The 26,943-nt window shown below is 39.5% G+C and overlaps 1 protein-coding gene across 1 annotated transcript; it reads left to right on the top strand.

The window, feature by feature from the left end:
* On the top strand, nucleotides 1-26,557 carry LOC140246010 (urocanate hydratase-like). The gene is made up of 18 exons (XM_072325458.1): nucleotides 1-368; nucleotides 1,919-2,049; nucleotides 3,034-3,127; nucleotides 4,746-4,805; nucleotides 6,308-6,436; nucleotides 7,088-7,149; nucleotides 7,725-7,791; nucleotides 9,326-9,507; nucleotides 14,681-14,731; nucleotides 14,892-14,954; nucleotides 15,317-15,496; nucleotides 16,370-16,467; nucleotides 17,176-17,257; nucleotides 22,406-22,527; nucleotides 23,073-23,143; nucleotides 23,928-24,126; nucleotides 24,736-24,917; nucleotides 25,823-26,557. The coding sequence occupies exons 1-18, from the start codon at nucleotides 243-245 to the stop codon at nucleotides 25,961-25,963; spliced, it is 2,040 nt and encodes a 679-aa protein (XP_072181559.1). The 5' UTR covers nucleotides 1-242; the 3' UTR covers nucleotides 25,964-26,557.
* Nucleotides 26,558-26,943: the final 386 nt, after the last annotated feature.

Raw genomic sequence — 26,943 nt, forward strand, 5'->3', positions numbered from 1 at the left:
TCGGTCGTGCATGCATGCGTGGATTTCGGTATTAAAACTAAGTTAACGATTCTTGAAACTCAAGAGACACTAGTTTCAGAAGTCTCAGATTTGGGAACGAATGCCGAATGCGAATGCCGAATTTCGTCTGAGCGAAATCAGTCACTGGATACACGAGTCATTTTCGTCGCCGCTTCGCTTTGCCGTACTACTGACTGAGTCAACCTTCACTGCATACGACTACGTAACCAGTGTAGTAAACAATGGGAAGTTTGAAGGAGCTCTGTGATGGGCTGCCCCTCGATCCACTCCCCCGGCCGCGCCCCCGTGACGAAAGCGTAGCCCATGCTCCAGTGCGCAACACGGACCTATCTCCAGCCGAAACACGTGTACGTGGCAAATATGAACAGGCCTAGATTCTACTTTATTCTAGTGAGGTACTTTGTATAAGTGAACTAGTTATCTGAAGACCAAAGAGGAGGGAATTCTTCGATTTCCAGTTAAGTTTTTAATAGCAATGATTCCTACAATAGCAACATACAATCGCGTTCACACTCTTTCGGCATTCAGTCAAAAAGCCTGGAATGAAAGTGATTGCATGCTTGGCCATCATGCAGCTAAACGTGTTGGCGTAGTCTTTAACTTTAACCCTCAGACTCTTTGCAAGTTGCACGATTGTAAACTGTATCTGGCTTTTGTTGTATTGTAGAGTCTGCTCGTACTGAGAGAGGCATTGTAATTTCTAGTTCTGTGTAGGCATTGTAAAATTCTACCCCATGGCCATGTAATGTTGCATTCAGAAGCAGCCTATCATATTGATTAAAAAATGCGGATCATAACCGCATTCAGCCTCTAATAACCTCTGGATTGTTGAATATTGTCTCAAGATGTGACTTTTTACTATTTAAGGTGGTGAACTGGTGGTAGTCCATCAATCCAATGTTTGATTTCTCTTGTTTTGTTTTGTTTTGTTTTTTAATGGCGTGAAAAAAGCTTATCAGATGCGTGTAAGCTAACCTCTGAGGCAGGAGTGTCATGCCCTGTATGTGCATGAGACTTGGTAGGTCACTGCATGTAAAGTGGCAAAATTATGTGGCAGGGCGGGCAAGGGCACCACTTAGACTTGTACAGTATTCCATATGTTTAATAGCATAATATGGCATGGGTTTAGTGAGTGCAGAAATTCAGTGAAACGAGTAGGCCCTATATAATGAGGAATATTGGCCAGTCCGTTTATTGTGCCACCCTCACTAGATGATATGTCATAATGTTGGACCTATTTAGTCCTATTCAGAAAAGACGGTTCAGGATATTCATATTGAAGTCTTCATTTCTTATCAAAATTTACATTCCTGAAGCTTGGTACTGAGATGTGGAAATCTTACATACTAATATCCGGTCTTCTGGGGGAGCTTTACTCAACTGCTCCTTTGACTTTGATCTGATATCCTGCAAAAATTAATAATGTTTACCGGTAAAACATAATGTGTACATAATGGACTGCATGCCATGGTAAGCTGCAGAGTGCTAATATAATTTTACATGAATTTACTTGGTGTGATAGTTATTGCTTTTTGCAAGTTTCAAAAGAAATATCATGCAAATGCCTTTGAAAAACAATGTACCGTATTACATATTGTGTATGAATAACATGGAGGAAAAAAAAAAAAATGCTGTCACTAGGGAAACTGTAAATAGTGAGGTCTACCTGCCCAGTACAGAATATCAATCAAGCAAAGCTTTTCACTTTTTCAGTGCATGGTACACATCTTCATTACTAAATGAATTGTACGAGTAATGAAGTCATAGGAAAATAAGAAACGATGCCATTATTTAACAATCTGCCTACTGTTACAAGTCAAGTACGTGGTAACACACTCGCAGACAAGGTGAGGTGCACCAAAGATGTTTTCTTTCTGTGTCAATCTTGTTATGGCAGCTGGCTCTACAAAATGCCCTGCGCTACTTCCCATCCAGCCTTCATGAGGAGTTGGCACCAGAGTTTGCAGAAGAGCTTCGGAACTATGGTCACGTGTACATGTACAGGTTTAGACCCCAAATGGAGATGCGGTAAGTGCCCAAAATTATAGAACATGTCAATGGCAATTTTGTACAACAAAAAGTAAACACAATATTATGGAGTAGTTGCTGAATCATTTTAGATTGTGCTGAAACCTGCAGTCACACTACATCAAGCACACACACGTACACACACACAAAAAGAAGAAATTAGCAAGAAAAAGAAAGTTGCATTTTCATCCGATTTTGTTATAGAAAGAGAAAAAAAAAGTGAAGCACAAAAATGCTTTGAAACATAGGTTAGACTAAAGAGTCCTCAACCTTTTGTTACAATGAGACTGAACCACATGTAGGCCCTATACATAACAGCCGTTTTCAGCTCCCATGGTGTAGGCTGTAAAGTCCAACATCAGTTGATTTGAAGTTGCTGTACTACAAGATTGAGTTTGTGTGCAGATTGGCACTTGTGAATTCAGCCAATTTGTGGTTTAGATTTGTTATTATCATTATTGGTATTTTTTTTGTTGAAACCACACTTCCTCATAATAATTGCTTTTACTCCTCTCACTATTCTTATCATAATCATTGATATTTTCATTATTATGATTAGCATGAACACAGAATTGATGATAATAATAATAATACTAATACTAATAATGATCATGATCATGATAATGATAATAATAATAACACGGTTTCACGGTATCACAGTTGAAAAGCTCCATCCGGAACATCACTCAACGTTGATAGCGGTCTGTGAGGGAGCGGTATCTAATCGAGCTGTGTGCTCTTTAGCTTTTGTTTGAATATCATTGAGTCCTTGATGGAAATTAATGAGTGGGGGAGGGAGTTCCAATAATATTGGAATCATTTAATATTGGAATCATTTAAATCATCATCACTGTCATTTTCTTTATCATTATCATTATTGATATTATGTTGTTATTGCAACAATGTTATTATTATAACCACACTGGCACACACTTAACCATATGCATCTACAATGTAATATCACTTTCAATTTCCATCCTTCAGGGCCTATCCCATTGATGAGTACCCAGCCAACTCCAGGCAGGCTGCAGCCATTATGCTCATGATCATGAACAATCTGGACCATCGTGTGGCACAGGTTATTAATGAGTAGTCATTTCCTTTCAGGCAGCCTTCCGTTATTTTGGACACACTGCACTTACACTCAGCATTAATGTTAACTTCATTTTGTTGTTAATCAAATCAGTTTGTTTACATGTACTACTTTGTGCAGTGGCACTGTGTGAAAGCAGAAAAAAATACACAGAGCCCAACATCTACATGTGCTGGAATTAAGGAAGGATGTAAGCAGTATACACTGTAAAAACATTTGTTATTATACAAATGATGCACAGGATAGAGTGCGTTAGTGGAGGCGTATAGTGCACTCAAGGGTATTTACAATTGTGAAACATGCACGAGGCGAAGCCGAGTGCATGTTGCACTACATTGTAAATACCCGAGAGTGAGCTACGCCTCCACTAACGCCACGAAATAATCCTGTGCATCATTTGTTTTATAAAATGGGTCAAAAATTCGAAAACTAACAGCATTTTCCAGCGTTTTTCACGTACCTTTGTGGGTCAAGACGTCTGAAGATGTTCGTCCAAAACATTTACGCACGTCGCGCTCGGAAATCCCGCACATACAGTATAAGTATGATGGGGGGTTGGGTTTCCGGACACTTAAGTTCCCGCATGAAAACTTATTTTACATAGAATATGCACCCTTTACCTTAAAGACTTGATATAGACTCCTCATATAGGCCTACTAGACAACATACTCTGAAAACGGCGTGAGAATTAACCTGCTAAATCGTTGGATTTGCCCTTCAAAGTGACTCCATGTACGCGTCCGGTCCCACAACGCTTGGTCTACTGTACTGTACAAAGTGTACGTATATAAGAGTATACGTACGCCACACATTGTTATGCACAAGGGAAGAAAGGCCGGCCAGCCGGCAGCCCGAACTAGAAGTTGTTTACAGGATTGACAGCGCGTACTGTATGTATGCATGCAATTCAAAGGAGCCGCCGTGCGCACAGACGATCGGCAATAGGATTTAACCACGGTGGATTTAACACGCAGTGCGATGGGACTAGAATAACCAAAGCACACGTGACTCATTTCAGCGCTTCCTATTGGCTACATTCTTGAACCCATTTTATAACAGCATTTAATGGGATGTGTATACATATTTGTTTTGTAATATTGACGCAAGGCACATTTTATGGTCTGTATGTGCATGAGAAAAGATTGCCCTGTTTTATATACGTGAGTGTAAAGTTTTGGCTGTATGTAAAAGAGGAAAATTTTGGATATGTCCACTGACTGACGCTGAAGGATGTATGTGAATCCATACCTGTGCATAAAACAAAGCAGTGACATTGGTGTAGTACTGAACTGGTGGCCAAGTAGGATCTTGAATACAGTCTCTTGTGCAATTGGTGTATGTTCATGGATTTAAACCATGTTTGATGTAATCATGGTATTGTTCCCTGAAAAGGTGAAACAGAAAAGCGGTACATGTACCTCCAATGTATACCATGTATACTTTTACATTAAGAGTCATTTTTCTTCAAAAGGAAATACACTGAAAGTACATAGTTTGATGTGCTTGGGAAAAATGTGTTGTGTACAAGTTGTACCTGTATGCCATTTTCTAAATAGAGTTGTTATCATCTTAATGGCATTTTTTTTTTTTAATTGCTTTCTAGTTTCCCCATGAGCTTGTCACCTATGGCGGAAATGGACAAGTCTTCTCCAACTGGGCCCAGGTGAGTGGCCATACTTATGATATCATAGAACTTGCAAAATTAAGAAAACAAAACTCCCCCAAAAAGCAGGAAAAGTTTAGTTTCACAGAAATAGAATTTTGTGAGAGCAGTACATGTTCACATTTGAAACTTTGCCTCAAAATATGAAACTGGTAGAGGTGGTGCTTTAAAGGACAAGTTCACCTTCATAAACATAAGGATTGAGAGAATGCAGCAATATTAGTAGTACACATCAGTGAAAGTTTGAGGAAAATTGGACAATCGATGCAAAAGTTATGAATTTTTAAAATTTTTGTGTTGGAACCGCTGGATGACGAGACTACTAAGGCTTGTGATGTCATATGAGTACAACAGTATAAAGAAAATGTAAAGAAAATTCAACATATTTTCACTTTTTTCGCATAATAAAAGAGCACTTGACTTGCCTCTTTCTAAATGCAATGGGAATAATATTACCCAATATCATATGTCGGTCACGAGTCAAGGGAATGTGTACTTTTTTCAAAAGATGAAATTTTGTGAAATTCTCTTTATATTTTCCCTATATTGTTGTACGCACGTGACATCATACACTGCAGTAGTCTTCTCATCCAGCGGTGACGGCAAAAAAACTTCAAAAATTCATAACTTTTGAACGGATTGTCCGATTTTCCTCAAACTTTCAATGAAGTGTTCTACTAATATTGCTACATTCTCTCAATCCTTATGTTAATGAAGGTGAACTTGTCCTTTAATCCTATGTTTGGCCTGCTTCTTTCACTCTGTGCCGTGGAGACACTAAGCTTGATGGTTGCCTTCTCAATAATATGAACACAAAAGTCATCTCGCTACTGAAGTGTAGAATGTTAAGTCAGGGTGAAATATTGACATATTTTCTTGATGGGTATAAATGTATAAACATTTTAGAGAAGTATGCATGCTTACATTTGAATTGTTATTGCTGTGCAAGTTGTAGACAAGTTCTCTCTTGTCTGTGTGATTATCATACAATATTCAGATATCCTAGACATGGTGGCATACAGCAATTTATATTTTATTCCTATTCCACAGAGGGGTTTTTTTTCCCCCATCAGTTACTCGTCGGAAGCAAAAGTTTGTTCCTTCCTGCCATCACCTTAAGTGTATTGGATCTCAGTCTGATGAATCTGATTTGGTTGGTTGACTATCAGGCGAGTGTCAGACTCGTCATGCCTGATCCTCACCGGACAATCTTGCCTCATCGGATCATACCCCAACATGTCTGACGCTGACCTGATAGTCGACCAACACAAGTTGGATTTGTCATACTACGATCCGATACACTACAGTTGGTGGTAGGAAGCAAAAAAGCTTTGTTTCAAACGAGTGACTGGTGAGAAAAACTTCCACAGAAAAATTTCTGTGGAACAGGAGTATTAGGAAAAACTTTCTTTGCAGTTTTATGCAACAGGTTTCTCTCCAGCACATTCTATAAGAAAGTATGGCTTAAAGCCTACTAGTATCTCTTTCTTTGATTGGAGTAGTTCTGGCTTGTGATGTACTACCTGGCCCAGATGAGCGAGGAACAAACTTTAGTGATGTACTCTGGTCATCCATCTGGTCTCTTCCCCAGTCACAGGGAGGCTCCCCGTGTGGTCGTCACCAATGGCATGGTACTCAATGACTTCATTATCCCTCATCACTGTCCTCTGTCCTCTTCACATGCAGCTTGCATTTTATTTAGTGATTGAATATCAAGCGGCGTTCCTTACCGGATTTTCGAGTAATTTCTCAGTTTCTGTTACTGTTTTGTGTGCAAAAGTTATGCCTCTACAACTGGTCATTTGAAAGAAAAACAATTATAGATTTGTTATGCAATTTACATCAAAGCTCTACAACTTTGCTCATTATATATATCTAGGGTAACAAAAAAGATACATTCTAGGTTTGAAAAAACAGAATGTTTTCCCAAAGCATGATTACATTACTGTCTAAGAATAATGTGGTACACAGGGGGTTTACACCATGATGGTACATACATTGTAAAGAGTTAATCCTTACAATGTGTATGCAATGATTGGAAAGGTATGAACTTTTGTTGTGAAATACTGATGGTAGAGGAAGAATGCAAGTACTTTACATCTTACATTTTGTGAAATGCAGTTGAGTTTGTAATTTGTGTACCGTTGGTATATGTGATATTGATTATGTTTTAAGTTAGTGTGATATTTAGCTTACTATTTTAGCCAAAGTTGATTGATGATTGAGAGATACTGCAACATATTAGTAATGGTGTTGTTGTTCGTTTGTGTCTGTGTTCACAGATGGTTCCAAACTACTCGACAAGAGAAAACTACAACCGTCTCTTTGCCATGGGGGTCTCCATGTTAGTAAATTACTATCCATTGTACTCGAGTTAGTGTGAATGTTCTAATACCGGTCAAAACAGTTTAACTACTATGACAATAAGAGAAGAAAGTGATTTGATTAAATTTAAAAATCTATCTCAAAGTGGTAAATACAAAGTGATTTGGCTTTTTCTTTTCCTGGTACAATGTACATGTTAGCTAAAGATTGATTGAATCGTTCACTCTTGCTGAACCACAAGGTACTGATAGATGTGTACATGATGAAATTTAAGTGAGACAATTAATTGACTGCAAGCATTTTAGTTTTACTATTAAACCCAGGTACATATTGGCTTCACAAACAATAGGCAAGAAATTCAGTGGAACATAACATTCTGATTTAGAAGATCATAACTAATCATCTCCTTAATATTATGGAGATTGTCATGATTCCATTGATTTGTGTAACTGAGCACTGTTATTACAAACAACTTTGGGATTTTTTTTTTTTTTTTTTTTTTTGGGGGGGGGGGGGTGTGGAAATCCGAGTCATTTGTCGATCGTATTGCCAATATTCTGCTTCTCTGCATTACTTTTGTTGTGCTCTGTGAAGGTATGGACAGATGACAGCAGGAAGCTATTGTTATATTGGACCCCAGGGAATCGTTCATGGGACAACGGTAAGATATCAAGCAAGCATCCTGCTACAGACAGGAAGTGCTGTGAGGTCCATCTTTTTGGCCTTCAGTGCAGTGGTACACATGTCTTCATTCAGTGTATGAAGATTTTCTGTAATAGCTTCAACCTTTATAACCTACCTTTACAGGAACTTGAATTAGTTCAATTACAGCAATGTTTTATGATACCATTTTAAAATAATGAAAGGATATATGTGGTTTTGTGCTCTTAATGTAGTCTGCAGATAGGTAGTTGATGCACAAATTCTAAAAACCTTTATTGAAGCGTTCAGGTCATTCCTTGCTGGATTTCATTCACTTGGTACACATATAGTAGAGTGGGTGAATCAATGCTCTGAAGTATTTCAAACTTTTCAAGATTAGTTTTCAGTGTTGCCAGTGTGAAATAATGTTATCCCGTTGAGGACGGACTCATTTTGCTATAACATGCATTTCCCATAGACACTGCGCGAGTATTCTCAGGACTCATCTTATTGCAGTATTAAAAACTAGATATATCGCTACGGCTACTGATATGCCTCCGCCATAATGCATGGTTCTCCTAATAGGTCTATAGTACAATGTCTTGACAATGTGTGATGACAGTTTCACACAAGTGGCAAAATATTAAAATGACAGGTTTGACACAAATGTGCTGAATTTTCACTTTCCTAGAACTAGGTTCAATTGGATGAATGATTAAAATGTCAGAGTGCAGGTATTTGGGGAACTGATGATTTTTACTTGACTTTTGACCCTTTTATAAGTTTATGCATTGAGTAATTTTCAAGGTATTGAGAAAAAGCATAATTTCAGTATCAAATGAGAAAATAGCATTATCTAAACCTGGCCTTTGACCTTTGACCTCACAGTTCCAAAGAGAATCACTGTTAGGTTGAACATGCATAAATATGTAAGTTTCATGATGATACCTTGAGTTACTTTCGAGATATGGAGGAAAAAGTGCAATTTAGCACTTTCACTTGACCTTTTACCTTTTGACCTTTGACCTTTCGGCAAGAAACTTCCCCAGAAATATATATTGGGTAATACATGCCATACATCAAGTTAAAAAAAAAAAAAAAACCTTCAGGCATATTGCATTTTAAGGAAAGTACTGATATTTTGAGGAGTTGACCTTGACCTTTGACCCCCCTGACCTTTGACCCATGACCCCCAACTTCCCTAAATAATCATTGCCCATCGGTACAAGCATATATACTAAGTTCCATGAAGATACCTTGAACCATTTGCGAGATACGGAGAAAAACATGAAATTTCACATTTTTTTCACAAAATAACCTGTGACCTTTGACCTTTGACCCAGTGACCCTAAAATCCACACAAAGTATTATCTCCCAAGGATATACCCTCATACCAAGTTTGATGTAAAACCACCACATGGTTCTTGAGATATCGACAAAAACAAAACGGGACGGACGGACGGACGGACGACCCGAAAGCATAATGCCTCCGGCCACTTCGTTGCGGAGGCATAAAAACTGGGCTAGCGCTGACCTTTTACTTCCTTTTGCAGCTGACAATCCTGAACGCGGGGCGTAACCACCTTGGCACCAGCGACCTGAGGGGGCGTGTCTTTGTGACCTCAGGCCTTGGGGGCATGAGTGGTGCCCAGGCCAAGGCGGCCACGATCTGTGGGTGTGTGGGTGTGGTGGCTGAGGTCAGCAAGGAGGCACTGATGAAGAGGCACAAGCAGGGGTGAGGATTCCATTAACCCTTGACCCTTGACTCTTGACCCTTCCAGCCCTCTTCTTCCCTCTTTCCTATCCCCTCTGTACATTCCTCCTCTTGCAACTGATTCTGCACACAGCAGGTCTCCAGTTTCCCTTTTCTGTTCCTTTTTAGGTGATACGCTATCAGCGTATCACCTATTGTGATTGTCAAAATCTCTCTTTATTTTTTTTTATTCTTCTTTCTTTCTGGACAATTTTGTGTCGTCAATATCTCAAGAATGACATTACGAAATAACATGACATTTTCAGTCAACATGTCTCATGACAAAATCTAGCCACAATAAGGTTTTCATGACAGTTACATATCTATGACGTCATCTAGGCGCCATTTTGTGATTTTCGGACCTTGTCACATGATCGATCATAACTTCATAACTAGATGTCATTTCTGTATCATTTTCGGTGGACATGAAGTTCAGGTCACGCTCTATCTTACTTTTTAACGCTAGTTACACAGGTCATCATTACGCGCGCATAAGCGCGCGTCAAAATTTTAAAAGGCTCAAAACGACTTCCCAATGGGAAATCTCGAAGTTTCAGACAATTTTAAGCGTTTCAAACATTTTCTCGCGTGCGCGTCCGTCCGCGCAATTTCGCGCGCAGAGCCCGTAAGCAACATGAAAATGCATTTTTTTTGACTGATTTGGATTCCTGATACTTTGAGTAATAATATCAATTGATTTCCGATCGATTACGACCTATAACAAAGGAATGCACTGGCGTCAAAGTTGAAATTCCGCGTGCGCGTCTTTCTGCAAATATAGTGAAAAAACATGTCTTTGTTTATTTCGCCATAGCTCTTTAAATCGTCCGTTGACCCTATATTTCTATTGCATATTACAAAAGTATATGAATTGTAAGTAACATTCCAAGTATCAGTATTGCCAGGAATACGCGATGACGTCATCATATCGTCATTTTAAATCAAAAAAGTGGAATTGATTTTTTTGAGGTACTGTTTCTGACATTCATTTGCTCGTATCTCTGTTGTTTAAGCTCAATATTACCCCAAATTCAGATATGTTGCACTTTGAACATTTGCCTTTCAAGGCCATGTGATGGTTTTGAAATATGATGACGTCATCATACTAGAAATTGTGATTAAAGGTAAAGACTCAAAATCAGACAAGTTTACGTGTTATGTCTATGGGAGGTGATTTTTTTTTAAACCATGCATTGACTTGACAACGTTTAAGCACCTTTACCTCATCTGATTTTACTCCATTTCCTCTGAAACATAAATATGTTGTAGCTGAAACAACAAGCTTTAGTAATCATGCATTTTATGTTTTCAAATCTCCTCATCAGGTTGACAATTTTGCAATTTAAAACTGAAAATGAGAATGCAATCTGTACGGAACGATTCCCAATTTTTCTTTGCAACTGTATATTGATCGAATCCACGCTGCCACTTGTGGGAAGTTGAATAGCGCCATCACAAGTCAACACTGTCACGATAGTATTTAGATTTAAGTTTCGCACTCGATCTTCAGGACAGCCATGTGGCATAATCGGTTAGCGCGCTGGTTGTTCATAACGCCATACCGGAAGGCGAGAGGTTCGACTCCCGCAGGACTTTTATCCGTTCTTTCTTTTTTTTTCTCTTTTTTTTTCGGCAGTTCAGCTTTACTCCGATGTCATTTATCGTATTACTTTATCAAGTGTACGTAACCCGTGAACACGGCTGCTCTATTTCCCTTGTTTTGTATTGGAGTTTGGAGATTGGGTTTGCTTCATTAATTTTGTCACACTTAATGTTGTAAATTGCCCCTTGTTACAGTGTCCCGCTTGCCACCTTTCGTTTGCTCTTTCCTTTTCTCTTCATTGGTTATTGTTATACTGTAACAGGATAGGTAGGAACATGTATGTTTAAATAACTTGCAGGAATGGGAGCTGAATTGATTAACTCTAGTCCAGGTGTATGGCGTCTCGCTCATCTCTTTGAAATTCCAGGTTGTTATTGTTTGACCCAATAACGAAGTTGTAGACAGGTTATATGTTGTTATAGAGGTATCTTGTGCCACATGAATGGAAAGCATCACTGTTTAGTAGTAGTAATGAACTTTTTCATGTTGTATATGGTATAAATATTTAAGATAAATATATATATATATATATATATATATATATATATATGTGAGATATGAGAAAGGATATATATATATATATATATATATAAATAAAAAAAGATTAAAGATAAATTTCACATCCAATCTTCGGTACAGCCGTGTGGCTTTATAGTCACTTAGCGCGCTGCATGGTCATTATGCACTACCTTAGGACGAGATGTTCGAGACCCGCAGGACGCTATCATTTTTTTCTCTCTCTTTCTTTGTGTTTCTTTTGGCAGTTCAGCTTTATTCCGATCGATGTCATTTATCGTATTATCTTATCAATTATACTACCCCACGACACACAGTCGCTCAAGTTCCTCTTTTTTTTTGTCGGAGGCTCTAGGTTGGATTTGCTTCATTTATCATACGTATTGTTTAAATTGCCCTTGGTACAGTGCCCCGCTTGCCACCTTTCCTTTTCCCTTTCCTTTTCTCTACGTTTGTTCCTGTTATATTGTCACAAGACAGGTCGGAAAATAATTTGCATAACTCAACTGGAGCAGGAATGGCAACTGAATGAATTAACTCTAGGCCAGGTGTATGGCGTCTCGCTCATCTCTTTGAAATTCCAGGATGTTATTGTTTGACGCAATAACGGAGTTGTAGACAGGTTTTATGTTGCTATAGAGGTATCTTGTGCCACATGAGTAGAAGGCATCACTGTTCAGTAGTAGTAATGAACTTTTTCATGTCCCTCCATGTCAATTATAGTGTGGTTTAAAGGGGTTGTGTGTCTATCTGCCAAAGAAAAGGAATAACTTATTTTCGTCATGGCTGTTTCTCTATACGTAGCCGTAGGTAATGAGTGTTGTTGGTATCTGAGCAGTGAAGAACAGAGCATCAGGCTAAAATCCCCCTTAGTTATACACGCTAAGCGTTCAATTTGATATATCTTTCTTTATGAAGTCAATCCCTGCTAATGGAGTTACAGAATTATGTTATGACACGTTTCACTGAAAGTTTGTAAAGCAAAGTTTATGGACAAGGCAAGCAATTGTACATGAATATACCTACCATTGATTTCAGAGGGAAATTATGGTATGCATAAATGTAAGGGTATCATTGCTTTGGAATTGCTGAGACAATATGCTTGGCACGAGGGCTTCCACTTCTAATAACTGATCCCTTTGAAGATGTGTCGGTCACGGGTGATCGTCATGATTCATCTTTCACGTAGAAGCTTGCGTTCCACACTCTTGGTTCAAGAAGACTTACCATCATACTTCAAATTGTTATTAAAGGTAAAGACTCAAAATCAGACAAGTTTACGTGTTATCTCTATGGGAGGTGATTTTTTTTTTTTATGTGCATTAACTTGACAACGTTTAAGCACCTTTATCTCAGATGATTTTGCTCCATTTCCTCTGTAACTTAAGTGTGTGGTAACTGAGACAATAAGCTGCAGTAATCATGCATGTTATTCTTTGAAATCTCCTTATTAGTTTGACAATTTTGCAGTTTAAAACTGAAAATGAGAATGGAATGTGGACAAAACGATTCCTGATTCATCTTTCACATACATAAATTTACGTTCCTCTTTTTTTTCTCGTCGAGACGTATGGCCGAGTGGTTAAAGGCGACGTCTCAGAGACGTGAGGTTGCACACGTGCGGGTTCGAACCCCACAAGATCACGAAACAAATTACTTAGCTATTTTACTTTTTTTTTCTTCAATTTTGTATTACATATATCGTCCATGTAGAAATCACATTCGTATATAAACGCACCTATACACACACACAGACACACACACACACCATATCCCTCTTTTTTGTGTTGGAGACCATATTGCTTCGACTGCTGCAAAATTTTGCAGGCTGACTTTGTCAAACTGATCATAATATGTAATGACGACGACGAAGGTGTTGTACTTTGAACAATTGTCTTTCAAGACCACATCATTGTTTTGTACTTTGATGACGTCATCACACTGAAAATTGTGATTAAAGGCAAGGTATCAAAACCAGCCGATTATAGGTTTTATGTTTACGGCACGTATTTTTCCCAAGTTGCCAGAAATGGCATAGCGACATCAGTAGTTACAAGGCCGCATTTCCGTCTAGCAATGCAATACATGTTCACGCGGCCACGTTGGTTGAGTGGGCATTGACTTTTCTCCCTGTAATATCTATACATTTCTTTTTTGCCTTACCATTTCCGTGGATGTCCCGTGGCCGAGAGGTTAGGGAAACGGTTTTGCATGCAAACTCAATTATAACTTCAAGGTGTCTATATCACATTCTTTTCTTTGTCGATCACAGATGACCGACATCTGATAACCCCAAGCGTATCACCTAACTCGTCAGTCTGACGAGTTTCATATCTCGTTTTTTCCTTTTTGTTGCAAAATCTTCAGTTTTGGTTACAAAAAAAGTGTAAATATTAGTTTGCTCTCTCTTATATGCGAAGAAACTTTGGTAGTGACCTTCAGATGGCTGAAAACCTTAAAGCATTCCTACCATTATCTTGTGGATGTGATACAGGTGATGCACATTTATCCACCAAAGATGCAATTTTAGCAAGAATCGTGGTTAATCACCTCCATGTATGTTGACTATAACCTCCAGGTGTTTGTGACACCTCTCGGTCTTCTAAGGCAGTCAAGACCTCGGATAAGCCATTATGGCTCAACTTGTAGGATCCTAGACTCTCGAGCATGAGGTCCCTGGTTCAAGTCCCCTGGCTGTAGCAGTCTTGCCATTAGGCAGGGTACTTTATTCTCATTGCCTAATTTTTCAAAGAGAACTTAGAGCTGTTGGTCCTGACGTAATTTGTTCGTAAACATTGCAGCGCTTCCATAGTGGCCATGAAAAATAGATCCAAATAGAATTTGTACCAATGCCTTATTCTTCCAAACCCAAGTTTTCTTATTTTTCTGTCTATTCAAAGTGGAACAGGATTTTGGTACTTTTCAAATACTTTTCCCTTGCGTTGGTTTATACAATCTTTGCTCTTTCGTAAACAAAACATGATAATATTTTTTATGTCATTTGTTGATTTGAATTGTCCTCTATTGTCCACACAGGTGGGTCATGGAGGTCACAGATGATGTGGACGCACTCATACAAAGAATCCGGTGAGATGGTCATATGTTTCTGCCATGCTTTATTCAATTGTAGGTGCCTTGAGCACACTTCATTGTCTCTATTGTCAGATTTTTTCTAGAGTGATGTGATGCCTGAAGATAACGTAAAGTTTACCCTCCTGATTTCCTTTCTTGTCATTGTATTCGGCAGACAAGCAAGACAGGCAAGGGAAGCTGTCAGCATTGGTTACCATGGCAACGTGGTGACTGTATGGTGAGTCCATTTCTGGTTGATATGTAGGCATATTGGATATGATCATATTCATGATTAGTCTTGTCTATTCAGAGATGTCGGTGACTTTTCCTATTTATCTGAAAGCCATGAGGCTGCGTGCAAGTATTTTTACCCATGTTTAAATAAATAAAACAAACAAACAAACAAACAAATGAGGATTATGATTTACACGCATGTCTTAAATGCGTACTGTATTTGGTGTGACTGTTGATATTTCTTTTACAGGCATACATGTAAGATACGAATGACATTTGGGCTCTAGATTGGTGTATGAAACAAATATGTGAATGAAGTACGCTGTATGTCTAAACTTTCTCCACATCCTTGGCATCTTCTTCCAGGGAGCAGCTTGTGTCTGTGTATGAGGCCACTGGAGAGCTACTGGTAGATCTGGGCTCGGACCAGACCTCCTGCCACAACCCATTCAATGGAGGCTACTACCCAGTACAGCTGACCTTTGAACAGGCTAATGACATGATGGTCGCTGACCCTGTGCGTTTCAAGAACCTGGTGCAGGAGAGGTAAGGATTTCTATTTCCTAGTCATCCCATATTGAAAATTGTTTAGTCAAGACATTGTTTTTTTTTCCCCCCTTTTTTTTTTTGGGGGGGGGGGACATATTTGAGATTTGTGTATATTGGTCTGTGTATGTGTTCCTCAAACTACTGTATACGCCATATATTTCACGAGTCTAAATTTTCACAAATCCGGAATTCCCGACGATTTCACAAGTGGTTAAATTCGCGATCATGGAGTCCTGCACTGAACGGAGAAGTGTGCACGCGTACGTCACATTCACATCAGGATCAGAGTCAATATTTTCGCGTGTCTTTAATTTCGTGAATAGCACCCGACTCACGAAATTCGCGAAATATTCGGCGTATACAGTAATATGTTACGTAGAATTTTCATTCTCATATGTACCAGGCAGTGAATATTATGTGGATGTTTCTAGTGTATAATGCAAAGAAATTTTATTTGATCTGAGAGTTATGTGGTGTATGTGCATGCTGGTTTTACTGATGATCTAAATTTAAAGCATAGGTATGGTAGAATACACCATGTGTGAATCTAGCTGTTTGGTCAGTATTGTGATATTGCCGGGAATAGTCTGTCCATGCATGTACAGATAATTGTTAGATCTACAGTCAACCTTGCTTAAGCCAACCTTGCATTAGTTGAGTAATCGCCTAAGTCGAAGGCCTTTTAAAATCCTCTTCTCTTTATATGCTATCGATTTTTTTTGATAATCCCTCATAACTTCAATTTTCTCTAAGTTGAAGCTGTTCCTTCAGATCAAATAGATTTGACTTACTCAAGGTTGACTGTAGTGTCCTCTATATGTGATTACCCTCTACTGTGTGTTCATCTGTCTGTCTCTCCGTCTGCTCTAGCTTGAGGAGGCAGATTGCAGCAATCAACCGACTGTCGTCACTGGGCATTTACTTCTTTGACTACGGCAACGCCTTCCTTCTGGAGGCTAGCCGAGCAGGTCAGTGTCAAGAAACTTTACCTCCAAGATTGCAGGAAAACAAATTGTTATCATTCTCACATTTATTTCTCTTAATTCTTTCAAGACAGGATTTTCACTTCCTGCATAACAGATGTCAGATGTGTCTTGCTCAAGATAGAAATGTAATCGCTATATTTTGCACCAGGAAAAGTCTTCTTTTTTTTCTGGTTTTTTTTTTTTTTTTTTTTTTTTTTTACTCAAGTCAAAAGCCACAGAGATGATGAAACACCTAACTGGAATAAAGTAAGGTTGCTTCTCTCTTTGATTCTGTGTGTACCATCTCTGCTGATGACAGTATGTTGTTAGGCCCTATGTTATACATTGTAGTGATAATGAATGATTCTTCTTCTTCTTCTTCCGATTAAGTCTGCCTCCTTCAATAGACTGAAGATTCTTGCAGACTGTGCTATTTACATTATAATACAATTTATTTACAGATATTTATAAGCACATATAAAATTTGACAAAAATAACTAGCCACTGTGATCAACCGTAAGACGGTTTCGAAATGATCCCACAGATGGTGCTGAAACAATTTCTGACGACAGGGAATTCCAGTTCCTTACAGTTCTTGGAAAGAACGAATGGCGATGGGATTCAGTTCTCGAGTATGGTACCTGATAGGAGTGTGGTTGCGAGAAGAAGCAAGAAGCTAGATGTGTGTGTACCCATTTTCCATCTTACCAGGAGCTGACATCCAAGCAGAGACAGATGGGGCCAGTGCAGGAAACCGTTTCAAGTATCCATCCTACGTCCAGGATATCATGGGGTAAGTTTAAGGGAATTGGGCCATCAGGGCAGGGCTTCATGAAGCTTCTTAGTCACTGACAACTGTTTTAAGCTACTGAAATCCTCACATCTGATTGGCTGAGAGCAAATTTAAATTCCTTGGCAAAACACTTCATGAAATGCCCCATGGATGCGTATCACATGTCATAACATGTCAATATTGATAGAAATGCAATGTCTAAGTCATAATATGACCTAGACATTGCATTGTCTGGTAGACTGGAACCTCATCACCAACAAGTTGGGGTACGTTGTGTTTGGTCAGGCTAGAGCTGCGGTGGACACAGTCGGCGATGTCATCAAGAGTTGAGACAGGTGTCCTACTGTACTTCTTGAGCAGGCTGATGCCAAGGTCGGTTGAGAATTTTGTGTGGCCAGCCAAGAGGAAGTTGAGAGTGATGGTGTGATGAAGTCCTTAAAGGGTACGCCAACACAAGTACCATAGCAAGAACTTGTTCTTATTCTTACTGGCACAGTTGTCACAGTGCAGGTCAAGGTGACGTTCTCCGAGGCGGTATTTTTGAAAGAAGAAATGAAGATAAGAAATGGCTGAGATCGATCCCTTGGACAGACCAGGGGCGGATCTAGCTTTTTATAAAGGAGGGGGTTGGGGGCGGTATGCGAGGGAGCGTAGCGACCGAGCCCGAGCGAGCGGAGCGAGCGAGGGGGGAGGGTGTGGGAGGGGGGTGTCGCCCCTCCCACAGTAGGGAGAATTTTTGAAAATCTGGGTGTGAAAATGGCGTTTTCTTGCATCTAAAACACCACTATTTTTGGTATAGAGGTCATTGCCATAAATAGAAAAAAATAAAATTACAAGTTTAAGAAAAAAAGATAAGATTAAAAAAAAATGGTCCCTGGATTTTTTTTTTTTTTTTTTTTTTTTGGGGGGGGGGGGGGGTTGCAACCCCCCCAACCCCCCCCCCCCCCCTCTAGATCCGCTTCTGCAGACGCATCCCCTTGTCAATTAGGAAGTTCACCTGAGAACAAAAAACAACAAAACAGCAAAGATGGCAAAAGCATTACTATTACAATCTTTGCACAGAGAGGTTATTATGGGCATTTTGAGTTATGATAATCTTTGCTGGAGTTTTGTGTGCAAATTAAAACTTGCTAAAATGGAGAAAATAAGAGCCGTATTGTCAGGAGTAGTGCTAGGGTAGATTAACATTTTCAACAAAAACAATAAGTAGTGTGTTTCTTTTATCATTTAGCTCACAACATTGATAATTCTTCTTTAAAAAAAAAAAAATATATATATATATATATCCGATACATGAACAATCATTTTCATGCTTTTCCCATGCATGTAGATTGAAAGAAAGTGTGAAATTCCATAACATCTCACCTGCTAGCCAAAACGCTAGCATGCTTTTCCCATGCATGTAGATTGAAAGAAAGTGTGAAATTCCATAACATCTCACCTGCTAGCCAAAATGCCTTTGCAGCTTACTCCAAACACACCACACTTCTGGGGGGTCAGAAAGTACATCAGGCCAGGCTGTAAAGGGTTGGCTGGAAAGTGAACCTGCTGTGCATAATCGAATGAATAATGCACAGCAAGGTCTGCAGAGCAGGGGGGGATTCGGGCCAAGTTTCCTTGATGCGATGTCGTCGTTGCTGCGGTTTGCCTCCGTCATCCGTTGTAGTACCTCTCGTTGCTGTTTTGCGGAGTTGAGGTGATTCAGATGCTCCCTGGCCCGGGCCTCTTTTTCCTCCTATGTCAGGTTGGCACTTTGGTACACAGCCTCGTTGTTTCTTCTGGCACTGCCAGCATATGGTCGCTCATGGGGCGGCAGATGATGATGGAGGGGGGTAAACTGTTGCCACATCTTTAGGAACTCTTTTCCCTGGAGAGAAAGTTTTATAATAAAAGAGAGACAAACACAAAGTTCAATACATATCTTTAATAGTCTTATACATGTAGTGTGAATTAATGTTTCTGACAAGCATTTTCATTTCATGAACACTCTTCCAGTATACTTCACAATACATGCATAACTTGACGCTTTCACTATATTGTCCTGATTTTTAAGAAACCAGTTTTTGTTGATACATTAAAAAAAATTTTTTTTAAATAAATCATGAAAAAAACATAAAATCTTAAAACAAAGGTACATGGAGAATGTAATAGTTTTTTGTGCATTTAACTTTTATAGTGCATATTCAGCTTTACAGTGTTTTAGTCTCATTGTACTTAAATTGTATAAAAATTTGTAAAATAAATATTATAAAATAGAAAATGACATGAAACCCAACATTACAACAAGCAGCAAAATTTTGTGAGGAACATACCTTGTTTCTCCATGATACCAGCAAACACCCGCCACACCTCGGCCTTGGATAAGGATGAAGGCAGCAGTTTAACATCCAGACTTTTGTAACTTGGAATTCGTCCTGGCAGGAACACTGCATTTTCCTCTGCGAAGTTGATCAAGAATCTGACGACAGCCTGTACGTCTTCTGCTTAGTAGCTCCTTGTGTTGAATCGCTTCCCTCCTGCTTTGTGGGTCACAGAGCATATTCCATGTTGGTGAAGCAACTTCTTAAGCCTTGTCAACTTGTCCTTGGAAATGTTAATAGTGAAGAGAGAGAGAGAGAGAGACAGACATTCACACATAGATAAATATGATATTAAACTTCATATTTTCACACTTTTAATGTGCTGTGTTAAGTAGCTTTCTAAACTCACTGCTAAAAAAAAGTAAATAAATTAAAAAAAATCATACATTTTGCAATTTCCAGTCAACATTACAGCAAACATCTCAACCAAAAGTAATCTCTGTTATGAGCCACTTTAGTGGGTCAACTCTGGTCTGCTTTGATCCAACAGTAGAGTATGTCGGTAATATCTACCGGCTTGTTTTTAGAAATCCTATAGGACCTAAGTACAGCTGTACATTGTGGAGAGTCACATGCACCAACCGAAAAAATAAACAAAAAATAAAAAATGATAATAATGGCACTTAAAAACCTCCCTCTTGCACAGCAACATAGTGCGCTGAGATAATTAGGTCAGTAAACACATTGCATTGCATTAAATAAACATTTCAAATCAACATTACAGCAATCATTAATCCTAAGAACATGTACACTGTACAGCATACAGTTGTATGCTCACAATATTCAATAAACCTTCAGAGTGGGTCAACTTTGATCTGTTTTGATTCTATCCTGTATGGTGGTAAAATTTAGCAGCATACATACTTACTACATTTTTTTAGTATAAGTACAATGTACTTTCACAAAGAAATCACTCTCCTACATAGGCCCGTGGCCGTATGAATGTACATGTATCTTTACTGCTACCATACCAGCTTAAACATGAAGTGTTCACACCTTGCGGTTAAACCTTTCACAACACCAAGCACTAATACACTGTAAATGCATCTATCCATCATAATTGACTGTCATGATTAGTTTAACTTGCTGTAGGCTTACATGTAGGTTAATAAGGGTTTGTGTTAGGATTGTGTTAGGGTTGCAGCTTGTGCAACCTACTCTACTGAACATGTGCCTGTGCTTTCATAATCAGCAATGACATCAAAGTCTGAAGCTGATTCTGTCGATACTTCAAATGCATGGCCCAATTTCAGTGAAATCCAACATTCGAATCATTGTGGAACATGAAATCTGATCACATGAATTCTGAACTGCTGAACTGTGGTGCTATTAGAGCAACAACAAATGGCAAGGCTTTGATTCAGTCCATACATTGTAGGCCTAACAGGTTGTAATGCATATTGTGGTCTATTGTTTAATTGTATCTTTCTGCTCTAGATCTAACATACTTACAAATTCAAAAATCGAAACATGTCAGTGCAAATCCTATGCCCATTGTAGGTGTTAGATGATATGTCACGCTGGCGATCCTTTTGCTCCTTGCGCTTTGAAGAGTTAGTTTTCTCCCCCGATGTTGTTACCATCTTCAGTTGTGCAAGTATGACTATGTCCTTTTCTGTCCGGGGAAAGTTCAGATATGGAGTACCTGTACTCCATAACGTCCTGCTCGTCCAGGTGGTCCATTCAGCTGTCCATTCAGCCTCCGCTCCTTCTCCAGATCCCCATTGACATACTCCTCATGAATGCCTTTCTCAATTTTCTCGCTCATATTCTCTAGCTGTTTGAACTCGTCCTCATTTTCGTCATCAACACTCTCCATATCCACATCTTCATCTTCATCTTCATCGTCGTCAAAATCTGCTCCCATTTCGTCTACCTCGTCCGTCCTCTCCCCACTGCAAAAATAATCGGTCACTACACGTAGCAGTTTAGGCTCTGCAGAAGCTGTCGATCCGGCAGCCGGACCCGCTGCAAGCTGGTTAGCTGCAGCGGCAAAACATCTCGCTCTCGCGCATGGTTAATACAAGAACAAGTCCCGACCGGCATTTTGTTTGTATACCCTCTGTTAACGGTCCACGGAGAGTGATTGGTAAATACAAGCAAAAGACGAACAACATTACTACAACAGTAGGGCGGCAAAATATGGCACGAAAAGAATAACGAACAGACTGAAGAGATGTATGTTGAAATTTGGCGTTAAATGAACAGCGTCGAACACAGCGGGAGAAAGCCCAGGTAGAACGGCAAATTCAAAAAATGCTGTGATCCCGCGAGATCCAAATGTAAGCAAACGAGTGCAAGCCAGCACACGTTGACAAAGCATTCCTTTTCAAATTCTTTTCAAATGTCAGACCGTGGTTGATATTAAGGGACATGAACAATATTTTCCATGTTGTCTATTCGTATGCTTTATCCCTTTAAGTGTTCAGGCACGTAATAGCTCCCTTGCCAAGCTTTTAGATCTGCATTCAGTAATCACTCCAAACTTGACCCAGTCCTAAGCCCACTTAGATGTAGCACTGTACCACAGACCAACGAGAAGGCAGCGGTGACACAATAAGGTATTGGGAGATAAGGTAATATCTACTCTTTGAAAATTAGTTTCCAGACATCTAAGCCAATGTGCAAAGAAAGAACTTTAGCTTGTGTGCCAAGCAGTGAAGAAAGCAGATAGTAAAGGTTAAAGGATTGTCAGCCATAGTGAGGCAAGGTTTCATCAAAGGAGCCTAGGTACATTGTATCTTCCATCATTATTGTTCCTTTCTTTTCTTTTCTTTTTTTTTTTCAGTGACATTTTCTCTCTTGGCTTTGGTCCGTTCCGCTGGGTGTGTGCATCCGGAGACCCAAATGACCTCTCCATGACGGACGAGATTGCTACCAACGTCCTTGAGGATTTCATCAATGCAGGAGGTGATGACATGCTATCCTCTGTGATAGTGACAGTGATGACAATGATATGGGGTTTTATGTGTTTATTGTATTTTTCTGCCACACACATGTTGCATCTGTGTCACGGTGATCTGTGTAGAATATACTCTGCATTCAAATATAGCCAGACACATAAAAGTGGGACTGAAGGTCAATGCGCACAAGATTTAGTGCAATAAAAAGATGGTTATACATGTATGTTGACAACTCCAGAATTGCTATTGTTTAGGCCTATTCAATTTTAACTTGTTTTGGTTGCTGGTATGTTATATACAACCCAGCATTTCGAAGCAGTGCTAGTGTATCATCTTCCTATATTTTTACTTTCTGCACCAATGTTTTGTTGAATTCACTTCAGAACTGACACATGATGTTGCACTCAGGCTTTTCTGTATGTTTTACATTGAAGGGTGCCTGATGTGTGCATAAATGTGTCAGATTTTGCCATTTCTTTAAACATGAACTATGTGTTGCGACACTTCTTGCTGTTAAATGACATTTCTGGCATGGGTTTTGCAATGTTGCAGTGCCGGAGTCAACAGAGCTGCAGTACGAAGACAACATTCGCTGGATCAAGGAGGCAGGAAACCACAAATTGGTAGGTCAATTCCATATTGGAGTCACTTCACAGTTTGAACATTGTGAAGAGTTTTCCATTTGGAGTCAAAAGGGGACTGAGCTTTTGATTCTAGCAGAATGTTCCTCAGAGGCAAAATGACAAACAGGCAGTGAAAGAAATCACATATAAGGACTACACACAAAAAGAACAGTCATGGGAGGGCTAGGGACACAGAACAAAGAAAGCAAAAGGGAAGGGTTTGAGGTCATGGGCAAGGAGCCCAACAGGTAAAGGGAAAGGGGTTTTCCATTTCTCAAATTCAAATGCCACAATTGGCAAAACACTGCTGACACTAGTGTGATTTGTGGATTTCAAATTGGTTCAGATGTAAACTTGCTGTCAACCAGCTCTCAAGGGGGTAAACCTGGTGTTAAAACATGTAGCGAAAGAGTTATGTTATTAAGACATTAAAAGTCAACATTCTTGGTAGAGGTTGGGAAGAGGTGGCAGCATTGCTCAGTAGGAATAAGTGGTATGCTGATGACCGAAGTTTAGAGATTCTCAATGTAACATTGGAATGTTTGTTATGATGAAGGAAGCTAGCAACAGGGCATTAGCAAAATGGTTAATAGCCTCTATTCCAGAGGCACAGAAAGATGACCAAACTAATGCTTATTTTAAAATGCAAAATGCATAAAACTTGATGAACTTCTCCATCTCTTAGAAATGCATAGCTTATTAGAATAGCTCAGTGTGATGTGTGTGGTGACTCTTAACTTTGCTGATATCGCACTCAAAACTTTAAGCACTTGTGTTTTGTAAGGTGGTCGGCTCTCAGGCCCGCATACTGTACTCTGACCAGAGAGGGCGTATTGCTATCGCGCTGGCATTCAATGAAGCTGTGCGTGAGGGCAAGCTGCGCGGACCGGTCATCATCAGCCGTGACCACCATGACGTGAGTGGGACGGACAGTCCATACCGCGAGACATCCAACATTTATGACGGATCGGCGTTTTGTGCAGGTGAGTTTACTGTCAGGGTGTTGTGTGGGACACCACCAAGCATAGAAATCACACAAGATCCCACTACAAGAGTAATGGGAATTCATACCACTATTTTGATTGTATTACATGGCTTGTTTGTATTTCCGTTTTTTGTTTCTTTGTTCATTTGTTTTGTTTGTATTCTGTGTGATTGTATCACAAATTATTAGATATGACATGGTGTAGTATATCCTTGCTATCTTTCTTTCTTTGCTCATATCACCAGATTTTTTTGTGTGTGTGTGTGTGTGTGTGTATATTGTGTGATGCAATTTTGACCGATGTCACAAGGCATTCCACATTTTTGCTATTAAACAGTAATGCTTTGCAGTATAAACATCAAGGACTTGGTAATTGTAGGTAAAACTCATCAATATCATTTATGTAGAGAATGCTCCTCAATAGTCGCATATTCTATCTCACCTGACATGTGGAAGCTCATCATCTAAGTATGAGTACCGGTATGTCACTTGTCCCTGTAGATATATTAAATATTTAGTTTATATACTTGTGCACCCCACTCTACACCCCTCCATCTTCCACATCTAATCCTGATGTCATCATTCTTTTCCATGTCCCCTCTCCCAGACATGGCCATCCAGAATGTGATCGGGGATTCCTTCCGGGGAGCCACTTGGGTAGCAATTCACAACGGGGGCGGGGTCGGATGGGGCGAGGTCATCAACGGAGGCTTTGGCATGGTGCTGGACGGCACCAACGAGGCTGACCAGAGGGCCAAGAAAATGCTGGCCTGGGATGTGTCCAATGGGGTGAGTCTAGCAAGTTTGTGAGTGGCTCTATAAGATTAGTCCGTTTCGTGGTGCAACTTTTCATCTAGATAGATCTCATGGTGCTGTGTGTGTGTGTGGTGTCAACAGCTACAAGTGTATCCGCAAAGTGTTACTCACCCATGTTGTAATTAGATAATGTGAATAGATAGCATTAGTTGTATGAGGTTTTGCACTCACAGAAAACATTGTGTGGTATAATCCAGTTGAGATTTTTAGTGACAAAGCAGATACAACAATTCTGTATACTACCACCACACACTTTGGTCCCCAGGGAAAGTTTATCTTGTCGTGGGAAAGCGCATCAGTGAAGATGAAGGTGAAAATGAGTGTATAAGATATACTGCATACTGCCATTGGAGCCTTTGACACAAGTGATACCTTCTTGCACAGATGTAGTCTTTCTAGGCTGAGGATGCAGCTATTTGTCTTTGCTGAGCAATACGTCTGATGTGACGGGACTACGAACAGTGGAAGCATCCACTGGCTGTATCCAATGGTCTTGCTTTAGTTGTTGTTTACTTATTATCAATTTTGAATCTGTGGCCGTTTTTGTATGAAAATCTGCCACAGATTCAAAGTTGATTAGAAAACAACTATTACAGCAAGACGAGTGGATATAGGTGGTGGATGCTTGACGTGCATCCCCTGTTCATAGTCTCGCTGTATCAGACATATCACTTGGCAAAGACGATAGTCTCGCCACATCAACCGTTTAGTGTTACAGCAAAGACAATAGCTGCATCCCAGATTATAGGCTAGCACAGATGTGGTCAACATGTTTGTTTGTTTGTTTGTTGAGAATTATATTGCCAAAGGCTGAAACCAGGAATGTGAGTGCCAACGTTTATTTTTGGAATGTCTGCCCCCCCCCCCCCCCTTCCCAGGTGAGTCGCAGAAGCTGGGCAGGGAACTCCAAGGCCAAAGAGACCATCTGTCGTGCCATGGAGGAGGACCCAAACCTGAAGGTGACCATCCCCCATGAAGTAAAGGACCCCACCCTCCTGGACCGAGTCCTCCAGGAGTGATGAATGGGCGTGGCCAGGATGATCAGTGTGAGAGGAATGGCAGATACGAAAGATTTACTGTCCAACCTTCATACCTATTGTCAAAATGACTAATAGTAAAACCATCCAAACTGTATAAGGGCAGTTTAGGTTTGGGTCAATTATAACAAATTTGCGCACTATTCCAAATTGCATTGTTTTTCCATTAACAGGTTTTAAATGATCCTATCAGTTGGAAGAGTAATTTTTGCCTTTACATCCAAGTCTTGTCTGAATGGTCTTCCTTGTATGAATTGCTTCATTCATGTTTTTTATGATCATACTCAGTATGCTATAAAAAAGTCAGTTGTGGTCTTTGTACATTCTACAATCTCATTACTGTGGCATATTCATTTGCTGTAGTGGTCAGTGGACATTTTAATGCATTTGTTGGAGTTTGTATCTGCCATAGATCATGCCATACTCTCTCGATTGGTACTGCCTCATTTGCATATCATCATTGAAATGTATATAGAATTAGATCAGTGTGAAGAAAATATGATGATTTGTGACCTTACAAGTAGAAACCCTTCCTATAGAATACAGCACACACACAAAAAAAAAAATAATAATGGGTGTTTGATAGAGTGTTAATGATCTTTGTGATATGACTGATTCATATTAATCTGGAGTTTCAAACTCTGTTCGTGCAGTAGTAATGATAAGTAGGATAGTTGTGATTCGTCAATATGTTTCCCTGAGGAAGCCACTGGCATTACAGCTGAGTAGACTCCAAACTAATTTGATTTGACCAAAAACAGTGGAAGATAATGCATTCAGTAAGTGAATAACTCCATGTGAGTTGTGAGAATTGTTTCACCATCATGTCAAGTAACTGAATTTAAAGACTGCATCAACAGGCTGAACTTTTTCATGTATGTAAGTGTAAGAAATTTGTGTATACAAATATTCCTGTAACCCTGTAATGTTTTTATTTCTGACAATCCACTCCAATATGATTT

Source organism: Diadema setosum, chromosome 2 (genome assembly GCF_964275005.1).
Source record: "Diadema setosum chromosome 2, eeDiaSeto1, whole genome shotgun sequence".
Lineage (NCBI taxonomy): Eukaryota > Metazoa > Echinodermata > Echinoidea > Diadematoida > Diadematidae > Diadema > Diadema setosum.